The sequence below is a fragment of the Hyperolius riggenbachi genome, chromosome 8 (assembly GCF_040937935.1).
Source record: "Hyperolius riggenbachi isolate aHypRig1 chromosome 8, aHypRig1.pri, whole genome shotgun sequence".
NCBI classification, from domain to species: domain Eukaryota; kingdom Metazoa; phylum Chordata; class Amphibia; order Anura; family Hyperoliidae; genus Hyperolius; species Hyperolius riggenbachi.
Genome location: NC_090653.1, coordinates 293,060,175 through 293,074,937, shown reverse-complemented (window position 1 = coordinate 293,074,937; position 14,763 = coordinate 293,060,175). Strand labels below are relative to the sequence as shown.

The 14,763-nt window shown below is 45.8% G+C and overlaps 1 protein-coding gene across 1 annotated transcript in view; it reads right to left on the bottom strand.

Annotated features, from left to right (window-relative positions):
* Positions 1 to 14,763, bottom strand: part of LOC137527987 (cilia- and flagella-associated protein 251-like) — a 47,113-nt gene that overhangs the window by 16,638 nt on the left and 15,712 nt on the right. The window contains exons 3-7 of the mRNA XM_068249152.1: positions 14,108 to 14,155; positions 11,334 to 11,523; positions 5,359 to 5,767; positions 2,747 to 2,894; positions 271 to 322 (exon numbers count right to left, since the gene is read on the bottom strand). Of these exons, the coding sequence (XP_068105253.1) occupies positions 276 to 322; positions 2,747 to 2,894; positions 5,359 to 5,767; positions 11,334 to 11,523; positions 14,108 to 14,155 (842 nt within the window). The 3' untranslated portion in view covers positions 271 to 275. The remainder of the gene's footprint in view (positions 1 to 270; positions 323 to 2,746; positions 2,895 to 5,358; positions 5,768 to 11,333; positions 11,524 to 14,107; positions 14,156 to 14,763) is intronic.

Here is a 14,763-nt window from a genome sequence, read left to right as displayed (position 1 = left end):
GTTACAGTTTAACTGTGTGCTGACCAGAAAGCTGTTATGGGGTAATGGCCATTTTCAAAATGGAGGACGGAAAATTCCCTTGATCACAGTGAACAAACAGGACGCGGGAGAGGAGAAAGACACTGAGGAGTAGATTACATGGAAGGCAAGTATGACTTGTGTATGCTTATTTTGACTTTTCATTTTCAGTTTAGGTTTTCTTTAAGAAATAACAGCATATACCATACAAGAATCACTTTAAATAATCAGGATATTGTCTTCATATCTTACCCAGACTATTTCTTTTGTAAACTTGTCTGTCCGCTTTGTAATTCTTCCAAATCTGGTATGAAGAAAAATTATATAATCTGTAAACTTGGTTTAAATCACACGTGAAGCATCCTAAAAATAAAATGTGAGAGGTGGGAAGGTCTGGACGTTCCAGAGGGTTCCCTAATGACAATATATGTATGCCACGAAGGTATGTCACTTTTTTCTTTTGTAAATAAAAGCTTGTAATTATTGATTGGGTACATTGAAACAGCAAAAAAAATAAAATACATCTATTTCCAAATAAAATATTGTCACCATACATTGTACTAGGGACATCATTAAAACCTTGTAATAACTGGGACAAATGGGCAAATAAAATGTGCGGGTTTTTATGTACAGTCACACGTTTTATTTTAAAATTATAATGGCTGAAATCTGAGAAAATTAATTTTTTTCAATGTTTTTCTTTTACCACTAAAATGCATATAAAATAAAATAATTGTTAGCCAACTGTACCACCCAAAGAAAGCCTAATTGGTGTCGAAAAAAAAAATGTGTAGATAATTTTGATGTGATAAGTAATAATAAAGTTATTGGAAAAATGAATGGGAGGAGCGCTGAAATGTGAAAATTGCTGTGGTCCATAAGGGGAAAAACCCTTTGTGGTGAAGTGGTTAATGTACTGTTCTCCTCCATAGCCTACACCTCTCTGACACTGGAGCTGTCTTAAACAGGCATTGGTGCTCCATATCAATTGTTAGGTATAGAGTACTGATGTAAAACTCGCACCAGGGCCCTGAGCTCTTAAGCTACATCACTGCCATGGAACCTTCCCTCCATGCCATGATTTCACCACTGTACCCCGATTAAAATGATTCAACCTCCATAGATACACAGACATGCCCAAATGGAGGCACCAGTCTGCACAGCCATGCCTTCAGCTCAGCGACCACCTATCAGGCTAAAGAAGTCTGAAGAAGAGCCAGTAGCCAAAAGCTTCCTCTTTTTCTGAGTTGGCCAGAAATATGGTATCATTCTGATTCAATACTTCCTACATGGACTAAGACGTAAGTATTTTATCTGCCAAACGGAATACGGCTGAGAGGACATATCCCTATTGGTGGGAGTTTTATATGGGGGCCCAAGCACTATATTTACCACTTAAGGACCGCAGTATTAAACCCCCCTAGGGACCAGGCCATTTTTTACTAAATAGACCACTGCAGCTTTAAGGCCTCGCTGCAGGGCCACACAACTCAGCACACAAGTGATTCCCCCCTTTTCTGCCCACCAACAGAGCTCTCTGTTGGTGGGCTATGATCACTCCCAGGATTATTATTTTTTTAAATACATTTGGCCATTCCCCCCGCCCCTCCGTCCCTCCCCCCATCAGCCAATCACTGATCGTCTGTCATAGGCTTCAGGCTATGAGAGCGGATAACCCCTGAGCCTACCAGGGGGACAGCCGTGGCACATGGCGCTGTCTTATATCACAATGCTGTACAGTCTTATTAGACGGCTCTAACGGGCTCCGATCGGCCGCTGGGAGGCTGATGGTGGAGCTCTGTCATTCAAGCAGAGATGCGCCTGCATCGGCGCATGTGATCCCGTGCAATAACCGCCCCTAGTCATTCACGCCAAGCATGGAGTGGTCCTGGGGCTGCCGCGCTGCTCACACCAATCGGCGTGGAGCAGTCGCACAGAAGTTAATATAGAGCCCCAAAACCTACAAGGACACCTGTAGTGTCAGAAAGGTGTAATCAGAGTAAGGAAACAATTTGTTAAAGGGGCAGTATGGCGAAAAAATTTAAAATGTAATATATGTGCAAACAGACAAAATAAAAAGTACATTTTTTCCAGAGTAAAATGAGCCATAAATTACTTTTCTCCTATGTTGCTGTCACTCACAGTAGGTAGTAGAAATCTGACAGAAGCGACAGGTTTTGGACTAGTCCATCTCTTCATAGGGGATTCTCAGCAAGGCTTTTATTCTTTATAAGGGTATTCCCTAAAAAGGATTTAAACAATGATGCTGGCCAGCTTCCCTGCTCGCTACACAGTTTTTTGGCAGTTGGACAGAGCAACTGAAATTCACTAAGTGCTTTTCAAAATAAATACATCCCTGAGAATCCCCTATGAAGAGATGCACTAGTCCAAAACCTGTCACTTCTGTCAGATTTCTACTACCTACTGTAAGTGACAGCAACATAGGAGAAAAGTAATTTATGGCTCATTTTACCCTGGGAGAAACGTACTTCTTATTTGTATATGTTCGCACATATTTAAGCCCCTTTAAGGATTATCACTATGCAATGCACATATTGTATAGAGGTGATCATTACCAGCAAAGCACCAATAAATAGCTAATAAGATGAATGAAGGAGGGCCCAGTGGGCCTCTCTGGGCCAGGGGCCCTGGTGCGGTCGCTACCTCTGCACCCCCTTTTGCAATGTCACTGGAGGAAGGATAATATTGGGCTCTGGTCTGGCCTTACCTAGTTGGTTTGCTGGATTTATCGGAGATTTCTGGTCACCCTGCAGACCCGTTTTCACCCCGTTATCCGAGGGCTTAGACACTTGCATCGACAATTGCAGAGACAGTAGAGGCTCACCCTCTCCTCCAGGGAAATCTTCTTGTTCAAGCTAAAAAAACAGCCACAGAGTAATATTAGCTCAATAGCATTTAAGAGAAGTTTGGGATTTGGGTAATTTTTTGGACTGCTGGAAGATCAGTCTCCTTTCTTGACATCCACAAACACACAGGCCTGTAAGCTATCATTGTGCCCCTGTACGAGAATAGGGGTGGCCCACACTGCAGGGCAACATCTCTGGAGTACATAGTGCAATGCTGCCCTAAAGGTTGGGCACTGGGCAGCAGGGCCGGGCTGAGGCAGAGATGAGAGAGTCTCCAGCCTCAGGGCACAGTGTAGGAGGGGAAGCAGGGTGGGGCTGAGGCGAGGGAGGTTCCAGCCTCAGGGCACAGTGTAGGAGGGGGTGCGGGGGCAGAGGCGAGAGAGGCTCCAGTCTCAGGGCACAGTGTAGGAGGGGGAGCAGGGTGGGGGTGAGGCGAGAGAGGTTCCAGCCTCAGGGCGCAGTGTAGGAGAAAGTGCAGGGCAGAGGCGAGAGAGGCTCCAGTCTCAGGGCGCAGTGTAGGAGGGGGCGCACAACTCACTCAGCTATCATTCCCCTATTGTGTTTGAAGCAGAGAGAAATAAGAAAAGGGGATACATGGCAGTGCCTGCAAGCCAGATAACTAGAGATTAAGGTATTGGGGGCCCTGGGTAGCCTCTTAGTCTAATAGTAATCAGTGTGTGCCGGCTGGGGTGGGAGGACCTTATCCCGGCTCTGCTGGGCGGTGCCACAAATAGTAAAATATTGGTAATTTAAATTACTGATATTTTATTATGCACTACTTGACAACTATCCTAACCTTAACCTTCTTTAAAAGTGCCTAACCCCTCTGCCTAGGTCCCTAACCCCCCATCACCTAACCCTAACCTCCCCATAAGTGCCTAAAAAGAAGACCCCCTACCTAATGCCTAACCACCCCATGTACGTGCCAAACCTTCATTCTCTCCCCTTCCTCCCCCCCTCCCCCCACCTCACCTAATGCATAATCTTACGCCCAGATAAGAGCCTGGATGCCTAGAAATTGGGCCCTCGAACCAGGGCCGTTTCTAGCTGTTTTGGCACCCCATTCAAAAAGTTCTGTGTCGACCCCCCTCCCCCCCATAAAAACAAATGCACTAGTATATATATACATATACTACGTGCCGTATAAAGTGGATTCATAATAAAGGGAGTCCCCAAGATACAAACCACCTGCCAATCCTGCAATTTCATTGCACACCCCCTTCCTGCATTCCCCCAGCCCAGTATGTAAATACAGAGTCTCAAAGCAGAAGCAGAAGCTGTACTCTCACCTCCCTGCTGGAGTCCAGTGCCGTGCTTCTGCCTGTCTGCTCACCGCTCACCCTAGTGGCCAGCATCTCCTAATCTCCTACCGCATGTAGCGTGATGGCATGCTACATGAGGAGAGTGAGGTGCAGGAGACAGACAGGATGGTCGCACAGGCACAGCACTGGACTCTGGAAGGGAGGTGAGAGCACAGCTTCTGCTGCGCGATACTCTGCATTTACACACTGGGCTGGGGGAACGCAGGAGGGGGATAGTGACAGGATGGTCGCACAGGCACAGCACTGGACTCTGGCAGGGAGGTGAGAGCACAGCTTCTGCTGCGCGATACTCTGCATTTACACACTGGGCTGGGGGAGCGCAGGAGGGGGATGGGGACAGGATGGTCGCACAGGCACAGCACTGGACTCTGGCAGGGAGGTGAGAGCACAGCTTCTGCTGTGCGATACTCTGCATTTACATACTGGGCTGGGGAGTGTAGGAAAGGGGATGGGGACAGATAGTGGCACAAGGGGACATAAGGAGGGACAGGCGGACAGAAGGATTTCCTTTGATCCAGCCTGCTAGAAATTGATGGCGCAACCGAACCGATTCCCGATTTGCACAAGATGGAAAATTTCAGTTTATGGCAGCAGGTCGGAAGCACATTGCTAGCGGCGTTCGATTCAACAACTGAAGAATCTACTCTCACCTGCCCGAGGCATGGTTCCAGTCTTTTTTATTCATCTGTGCTGGCTCCCTCTTCCTCCCTTCCCTCTGGAGTCCTGGGGCGCCTGTGTGTGGCATCCAAACACTAGAGGCCTCTAGTAGTCCCGTGAAGTATGTGCCACAGTGCCCCTAGTGTCTGTCCTCTGCATTACGTCACACATTCGCCCCAGGAGTGAAGAAGAAACAGCCAGCAGGGAGAGCAGAGACTGGTACCGTGTGGCGGACAGGTGAGCTACACTGTATGGCCTGGGAAGAGGGGGGGAGGGAATGGATGTTACTAGGAGACCGAGCAGGCGTGCTCATTAACAAAGATTTCATGCTGAAATTGATTGAAAATCTGTGTATAGTGTGTGGAGGAATTCGAGCAATTGGATCTATCTACTGGTCATATCGATTAGTGCCCTCCCGATGCATCCAGCCCCCCTTTACCCGGTGTGATGATGAATGGGTATGTGTGCAATAACAGACAACCTTCATCACAGACCTGTTCCTCCAGGTCCTCATCTGTTAGCTCATCCAGGTCCCCATCTGTTAGCTCATCCAGGCCCTCCTCTGTCTGCAGCTCCGGTTCCTCCTCTGTCAGTTCATCCAGGCCCTCTGTCTGCTGCTCCGGTTCCTCCTCTGTCAGCTCCTGTGGCTCCTCCTCTGTCAGCTCCTCCGCCTCCTCCTCTGTCAGTTCATCCAGGCCCTCCTCTGTCTGCTGCTCCGGTTTCTCCTCTGTCTGCTGCTCCGGTTCCTCCTCTGTCAGCTCCTCTGCCTCCTCCTCTGTCAGTTCATCCAGGCCCCCCTCTGTCAGTTCCTCCAGCTCCCCCTCTGTTTGCTGTCTGGGCTCCGCCTCTGTCTGCTGTCCAGACTCCCCCTCTGTTTGCTCTCTGGGCTCCATCATAGAAGGACTGCAAGTTAAAAAATAATAATATTTCAAAACTAAACACTGAAGTCATAAACATCTCCTGGGCTGGAGATCAATAAAAATCACGAGTTGGAACTCTTTACTGAAGAAAAACATGCAGAGATAAACATACTTTGAACAGAGAGGATGACAGAAAATATACAGGAAATCACAATACCATAGAGATCATTGCAGCAGGTTACATTTTACAGTGACATCTGGTGGTTGCTTTACTATATTGCAGCTTAGGTAATTCTGTTGATATTGCCAACAATCCGGTAGATCTGATAAATACTATCTGATATTAGGCTGTATGTTTTGTGATTTTTGCGAGCATTCATATTTGAATATTCCAGTTGTGATTTTTTTTTCCATGGGTGCCAATGAAGTTTTTGCACAGAGCGCAATTTTTTCTGTTATTTTATTTTGGACTTGCTATTGATTTGCATTAACTGCTTCTGGACGGCGGTGATTGAAGTCTATGCTCTCTTTGTAGCTGCTTATTCCTGCCAGGGCGTAGATTTCAATCATTGCCGCCCCGCCATCCATCTGTTCTCGCCTGTCCCACCGCTGTCCCTGCCCCCGCTCGCTCTGCAGTCAAGTTAACAGCAGAGCTTCCAGCAGAGCCAGGAGCCAATGACCTTGTGATTGCTGTGAGCCAATCACAGCAGTCATTTCTTAAAGGGTAAGTCCGAGGTGAATAAAAATAAAAAATGTTCAATCAGAGAAGGGAAACAGATCTCACAAATTTCCAACAATGCAACCATAACAGTAATTCCCAAAGAGGGTAGAGATCAGTCACTTTGCAAGAACTACAGGCCAATTTCCCTCATAAATGTGGACCACAAAATTCTGACAAAGCTGCTGGCGGATAGACTTTTTCTACCGCTCTTGGTCAAGTCTGATCAGGTAGGGTTCGTTAGAGGCAGGCAAGGTCCGGACAATATAAGGAAAATCAATAATATCATTTACGCGGTGAGTCAAAAGAGCCTTCCTATGCTACTGCTGGCAGTGGACATAGAGAAGGCCTTTGACTCACTAAACTGGGACTTCTTGTTTGCAGTTCTAACTAAATATGGATTTAATGGCCCCTTCCTCACAATACTTAATAATATTTACTCTAATCCTTCTGCCTCTGTTCTGTCCTCAGGTTGTTTCTCAAAACCCTTTCTAATCAAAAGAGGAACCAGACAGGGTTGCCCCTTATCGCCTGCTCTTTTTGTTTTAGCCTTCGAAACACTATTAGAGGCAATAAGGTCAAATCCGGATATAAAAGGAGTACAAATTAAAGACAATATGTATAAATGCAATGCATTTGCAGACGATCTTTTATTGACCTTGACTGATCCAATAATAACTCTGCCTAATGCAATTCAAACATTAAGACTATTTGGATTGGCGTCTGGACTGAGGGGCAATCAGGAGAAAACAGAGGCATTAGCTATAAATTTCCCTCCTCAGTTAGATAAACAAATTAAAGAGAATTTCCAATTTATTTGGCAAAATAAAAGCCTTAAATACTTAGGAGTACAAATATCTTCAAAGTTTAAGGAATTATATGATTTCAATTACCCCTCTCTTTTTAAAAAACTCAGGCAAAAACTCACCGCTTGGGAAAGACTGAAAATGTCATGGATAGGGAGGATAACATCTATAAAAATGATCATACTTCCCAAATTACTCTATTTATTTGGAGCTCTCCCTATAGATGTTCCTACTAATCACCTACAGTCTTTACAGAAAGACATATTTAAATTTATTTGGGGGAAAAAGAAACCTCGTATTGCAACCTCAATCATGCATAGACATAGACTAGAAGGAGGACTAGGAGTACCAAACATCTTAAAGTTTTATCAAGCGGCAAGAATATCCCAACTTATAAGCACGACCTTTAGAGGCCACACCTCCCAATGGAGAGAAGTGGAGAACCACTTCATTTTCCCCTTTAGGACACAAGACATAATCTGGTCCAAAGAAATACCCAAAGAGGTTAAAAACAGTGAGAATCCTATCATTTCATCAGCATTTAAACTCTGGAATCTCTTGCGCTTCAAATATAAGCTTATAACTAAGAACTCCCCATTAGCCCCTATAACAAGAAACCCAGACTTCCCCCCAGGTCTACAACAACCAGGAACCTTTAGGTGGTGGACAGACAATCAACTATATAATTTCTATGATATAATGAGGAGAGACAGGAATTATAATAGTAGGTTGTCTCCCCCTCCTACCGAATTCTTCAGGAATGCTCAGATTCAGCATTACATCTCAAAGCAATGGAAAACAAATCTCCCTTCACTGACCAATCTAGAGAAGGAAATAACCTCTTAAGGTGAAATAAGTAAACCAATATCTCTACTTTATAAATTAATAATGCAGCCAATGAACACAGAGAAAAAATGTATCAGATAAAATGGGAGAAAGACTTAGGACATGTAATAGAGGACCCCCAGTGGGATTTGATATGGAGAAACACTTCAAAATGTTCTAGCAACGTCTCTTTGACAGAAACCTCGGTTAAAATTATGTTTCACTCATATCTAACTCCACTGAGGATAAATAAATATAAACCCTCCATCCCAAAAACATGCTTTAGAGGTTGTTCCAATATGGGAGACTATTTCCATACTTGGTGGACATGTCCCATTGTTCGGAAGCTATGGAACAAAGCATTCGGGCTAATAGATGAAATATGGGGCAAAAACATCCCAGCCACCCCAATGGTAGCTTTACTAAACATAAAACCCACCAACCTAAGGAAAGAAGAAAGTAACCTACTCACCAAGATCCTAGTAGCCACTAGATCCCATATAGCTCAGTCCTGGCTTACTAACGAATTAAACTGGGAAAAGGTAATACAAAAAATTAACTATATATGTATGAATGAATATATAATGGCTCTGACAACAGGGGACTCTTCCCCATTCTTTTCCACCTGGAACCCATGGTTGATATCCAAATATGGGAAGCACCTATGTGTTAATCTGGAAAGCATGGACAGGGAATAACAATAAGCTAGAGAGATACTAGAAGGAAAAATACTACAGATCATACTATTAAGATAAATAATAAGGAGTAAGATCAAGGTACCCCCCCCCCCATAAGCTAGATCAATATACTAACCCTCGTATTTAAATTAAACTAACAAAGGTATAAAAGGAACTGACTTTTTCCCCTAACAGGTTACTACTTTTGAACTGATGGACTGTTAACACCCATGTGAGAGAAGCCTCACGGATATACAATATGTTTATAACAATAAACATATCTTTGTTTGTAGGTTTGTTAGTCTTTCAGAATATTGGTTATATGCTGTAAATACTGCAAGTTCTATGTTGGTGTTATATGATCAGATATGTATGATTTAATATTTCAATAAACACCTTTGAAAGTAAAAAAAAAAAAAAAAAAATGTACTTATCTGGGACTTCCTCCAGCCCCTGGCAGCCGTCCTGTGCCCTTGTCACAGCTCCGGTGGCTCTCGGTCCCCTACGGTGCAGATGCCGACCTCGCCAGCGCCTCGACCTTTTAGCGATTCAGTGTGCGCCTCACTGACGCCATCCGGACTGTACTGCACAGGCACAGAACTACTCTGGCTACGCAGTACAGTCCAGTTGACATCAGTGAGCTGCACGCTGGAGCGCAGGAGGCATTTTGTACCGGAGGGGACCCAGGGCCACTGGTGGGGAGCAGAGCTGCCGCAAGGGCATAGGATGGCTGCAAGGGGCTGGAGGAAGCCCGAGGTAGGTAGATTTTTGTTTTTTATTCACCTATGATCTTCCCTTTAAGAGGGTACGTATGGCTTTGCTCTTAAAGGGGCCATAGCCTTCCGGTTCTGAACTGGTTCAGCAGAAATCACACATCTCACACAGAAAAACAAACAAACCTATTGGATAAATTTCTCATGCAGAAAATTCAAATCTGAAAAACTGAATGAAAACACCATGCCAATGCGTCATCATTGAAATACATTATAGCTGCGAATGTGGAATTCCGTACAATGCATGCTAATTCTGGTATGTGTGAATGAGGCCTTTCTCTGCTCTGGAAAAAATGCTCTGCATCATCTAGTAACGGGCATGAGGACAACAGTGTGTTTCCAGTACTAATACTTCGGTCCCATCTGGCCCAGACTGGCCCGGGGGGATAGGGGGAGATCTCCCTCTGGGCCGCCTCCTCCCCCTTGCATATGTGCCATGGCCGCCATATCAAGAAAGCCAGCCCGTCAGCCTGCGCTGCCCGCCCTCCCCTCCAAGCATCTTCTCTTCGCTAAGTAACGTCTCCCCGCTGTGGCCTCCTCAGTGATTGACAGCAGGCTTTTGCTATCGGGTTGTCATGGTGACCGGGGTGTGCTGTGCGGACGTAGTGTCCATGGACTCCATGTGTCTAGACTTCTCAACCCCTGTCACCAATTCTACCAAATGAAAAGCTCCGCCCCCCCTGTAAATTGTGCATCCTGCCTTTCACTGGCAGCGCAGGCTACATTTAAAAGGCAGGTGGCGGAGGATCATCAGGTTCCGGATCTCCTCTCTCTGCACTGGGCGTTATTGTGATGGCTTCCTCTACAACGGGCGGCAGCCGAATGCTCATTCAATTATGTGCCCCCCTCATATAAGCAGCCATGGCCAGCCAGGACTGGTGGGAAGGTCTTGGTACAATGGAGCCTGGGCCATATTTCTGGAAAGGCCGAAAGGGCCAGGCCTTAGGCGGCTGCAGCACAGGGGGGCTAAATATTCCCTCCCACTTCGCCCAGCACCTAGATGCTCCCTTACACCCACCCACCTCAGCCAGCACCTAGTTTCTGAACGCCCACCCCAGCCAGTGCCTATAGATGCTCCCTCCCACCTCAGCCAGCAACTAGATGCTCCCTCCGACCCCAGCCAGTGCCTAGATGTTCCCACCCACCTCAGCCAGCACCTAGATGCTCCATCCCACCTCAGCCAGCACCTAGTTGCTGAACGCCCACCCCAGCCAGTGCCTAGATGCTCCCTCCCAACTCAGCCAGCAACTAGATGCTCCCTCCGACCCCAGCCAGTGCCTAGATGTTCCCACCCACCTCAGCCAGCACCTAGATGCTCCATCCCACCTCAGCCAGCACCTAGATGCTGACTCCTACCCTCCCACCCCAGCTAGTGTCTAGATGCTCTCACTCACCCCGGCATCTAGATGATACCTCCCACCCACCCCAGCCAGCACCTACATGCTAACTCCCATCCCAGCCAGCACCCAGAGCAGTAGAGTGCCACCGATAGAGTGGCAGCTCCGCTCAACATAGCACTCAGGCCATCCCTCTGGTCCTCCTCAGCTACCTTCCATGTGTTATGCTTATGAACACTTTGTATATACATACTGTACATGAAGCTGTATGTTTTTCTTATTGATCTGTACCATCACCAACCCAGTATGTGCCAGAAACAATTCCAGGTACAGCTTCTGTTGTACTTGGCTAAATAAATGATTCCGATTCTAATAGTAAGATTGTGAATGGGGGTGGGGCTCAGTAATTTGGGGCGTGGCATATAGTTGCCATGCTTGTTATGATGGCGATGAGTTTTGTCTGGTTTGCTCACCTACTGATATAGGACGGTGTTTGGGAATATGCTTTGACTTGGAGGCAGCATTTTTGGAAAGCTTTGAAACACGGCGAATTCTCGTCTTCAGTCATTCCTCTCGGTTTTTCAAAGCAATTTTGTGTTTGTTCATAGTGGGGAAGAGAATTGCGGCAGCACTGCTTCTCCTTCTCCTCGCCGAAACGCCCAGCTGGAGAGATTGGAGAGTAACAAGACAACGTCAATCTGTGGCAATGACTGAAATTACAATGGTTAATAAACACATTTTCTTACCCTATATACTCACAGATAAGCCAATCGATGGATAACCTGTGTATGATTTTCCTGTATAAATTGTTGGTTGTTACGATAAAAAAAAAGATAATTGTTTTATTTAAACAATTATTGCACACTTTCTGTAAATCCAATAAACTTCATTTCACTTCTCAAATATCACTGTGTGTGTCTCCTATATGATATATTTTACTGACATTTTTTATCATAACAACCAACAATTTATACAGGAAAAATCAAGATGATTAACAAGGTTGCTCAAAGTTTCGGATCCCACGCATCCCCCGATTGCCGCTAAGTGACTGTTAGATGGCGAAACAGTCTGTACAGCCCTGCGATCTACAGCAGTGCTGTACTGGTAATGTAGAAAGTGAATTCCGCACGATGTCGGTAGAGTCGAAATGGCTTTATTTAATCAACACATGACTGTAACGATCGGTGTAACAGAGAGGGTCTGATTACCGGTGATCTGCAGTATCACCGAGAATGCAGAATATACCCGATTATTGATGATCTGCAGTATCACCGATAATCAGATATACTAACCTCTGGACACCTGAGATATGAGAGTGTTTGGTGCAACAGTAATACTTTGAGGAAAGCACTCGTAAGATGGGTGCTAGACAGTAAGAGCTACTGATATGGATCAGATTCCTTCCACAGGTCTGATGCTCCCCAAGGGGCGGAGCCAGGCTGAGACAGAGGGAAGGACAGAATGTGAGTGACACCAATGGGCAGTGTCACTAACAGATCTGTGAACTATCTCTTAACAGGAGAGATAGTTCTCGAGGTCGGGCAAGCCAGGTCGTTAACACACAGACAGATAAGGTACTGATTCAGGAGACAGATACGTAATCCAATGGACAGGCAGAGTTTGGCAACGGAGTATCAGAATAGCAAGGTACAGAATTGGGAGGCAGATACAGAGTCCAGGAACGAGCAGAGTTTGGCAACAGGATATCAGAATAGCAAGATCCAGAATCAGAGATCAGAGGAATGGTCAGGCAGGCAGAAGGTCATAACAATAATACAATACAATATTTCTAAGCTAAGGTGTGAACTCCGTGATCATCGACACCTTTGGAAATTGATCTAGAACACAGATACAGACAAGGTCTGAGTGCTACCACGTAATGATCGCAATGGCAGACAACCAGAGAATAACCAGCACTCAGTATATATACTATAGCGCTCTCCAGCGCCACCCTTAAGTGCTGGACCAATGAGAACTGGTGAAAATGTCAGCTGACCAGCTTGGTCAGCTGACTCTCCTCTGGCTGTCATATAAGCTCTGCCTCTCAGCGCGCGTGCGCGTCCTTCTGAACCTATGTGGACTATCAGTCCCAGCCACACCAGACATGTTTTGCAATGTATCTGCTGACTCGGGCTCTCCAAGTAAGCGGCGGCCTCCCCGCGTCCAACCACACTGTCATTAACATTGTCATGCGCGCAATCTGCCGCATCCAACGCGGACTCCACCGCTCTGCCCATGCAGCGGTTTCTCTGTGTTGTGCCGCCATGTTGGACGCAGAAACAGCCGCCTCACTCTGAGTACTTGCGGTGGCTTTTCCGCGTTTCCTCACAATGACAAGCTAAAATCCAACACCACATGCTGACATGTTTTGGACGTTACACGCCCTTAATCATAGTAACTTGCTATGATTAAGGGCGTGTAACGTCCGAAACATGTCAGCATGTGGTGTTGGATTTTAGCTTGTCATGTGTTGATTAAATAAAGCCATTTCGACTCTACCGACATTGTGCGGAATTCACTTTCTACATTACTGGATTCAAGGTCTAAGCAGCCTGTCTTTCCTGCACTGTCGGTGGATGGAGTTTGTGAGCGGAGTTCCACCTACATAGTGCTGTACTGGGGACTATGACAGCTGATTGTGCTGATTGGCTGGTGAGGGGAGGGAGGCAGGGTATAAAAAAAATAAAAAAAAATATAGCAACATTTATTTAAAAATAAAGGAAATAAATATTTGTATAAAAATAAATAAACATCCCAGCAGGGAGCAAAAAGAAGGGGGGGGGAGGGGGAAATCACTTAGGTGCTGAGTTGTGCAGCCCTGATTTCTATGTAAAAATAGTATAATGATGTAGTTGGGTGTATTTTTACTTTTTGACCACAAGATGGTGCTCCGGAGACTGTTCTATTAATAGGGTTTGTTTTGAATGAGAGCTTGCTTCTTCTTGCTGCAAGCTCTCGGAAGTCACAGGCATGGTGATTGGGGTTGAGAATAGCTGATTCCCATACCCCAATCACAGATGGAGGGGATTGCGATGGTGAGTCGAATGAAAATGGAGTGGGGATCGTAAACACGGCGGTAAGTTAATAGTATGCATATCTACGCCCCTGATCCGCACATGAAGTATACAGGGGCCTAGATATGCGTACAGGGAATCTGAAGTAGCTAAAAATAATAACAATTAAAAAAGCATATATCGTACAAGAATCACTTACAAGAAATAATGTAAATAGTGTCTTCATAACTTACCCATGTTCTCTACTTCCTCTTCTATACTTGTCTGTCCGCTTTGTAGAACTGGTATGAAAAACAGAGAGAGAGTGAAGGTTTGCTCCAGCAACTGTGGGGCGCTGTCCAATCCCTCCCCCCTTTTCCTCCACCCCCCCCAGTCCCCAGAGCTGGATGATGGGCCCACCAGCTGGCCTCCCTGATTATTCCATCTGATCAGTGGTGGTACCCATAGAGCCATGGGTCCCATTGCAAAGTATACACCGGGTCCCCTAGCACTGTATGTGTGATAATCATATCATAAAGGTGACCAGAACCATCTGGCCAAGCACAGCCAGAGGTGTAAGCAGGGCAGAATAATGATTGTCACCATTCATAGCACATACAGAAATGATCATTCCCAGCACAGCACTAATGCAAAACGAATGTGCAGACTGGAGGAGGGGGTCCTAGCAGGGGAGTAACTAGAAATCACTGGGTCCACCTGCAAAACTTTGTATATAGGTAGCCTGGTATAGGTGCCCCCAGTATAGGTAGGCAGGTATAGGTGCCCCCAGTATAGGTAAGCAGGTATAGGTGCCCCCAGTATAGGTAAGCAGGTATAGGTGCCCCAGTATAGGTAAGCAGGTATAGGTGCCCCAGTATAGGTAAGCAGGTATAGGTGCCCCCAGTATAGG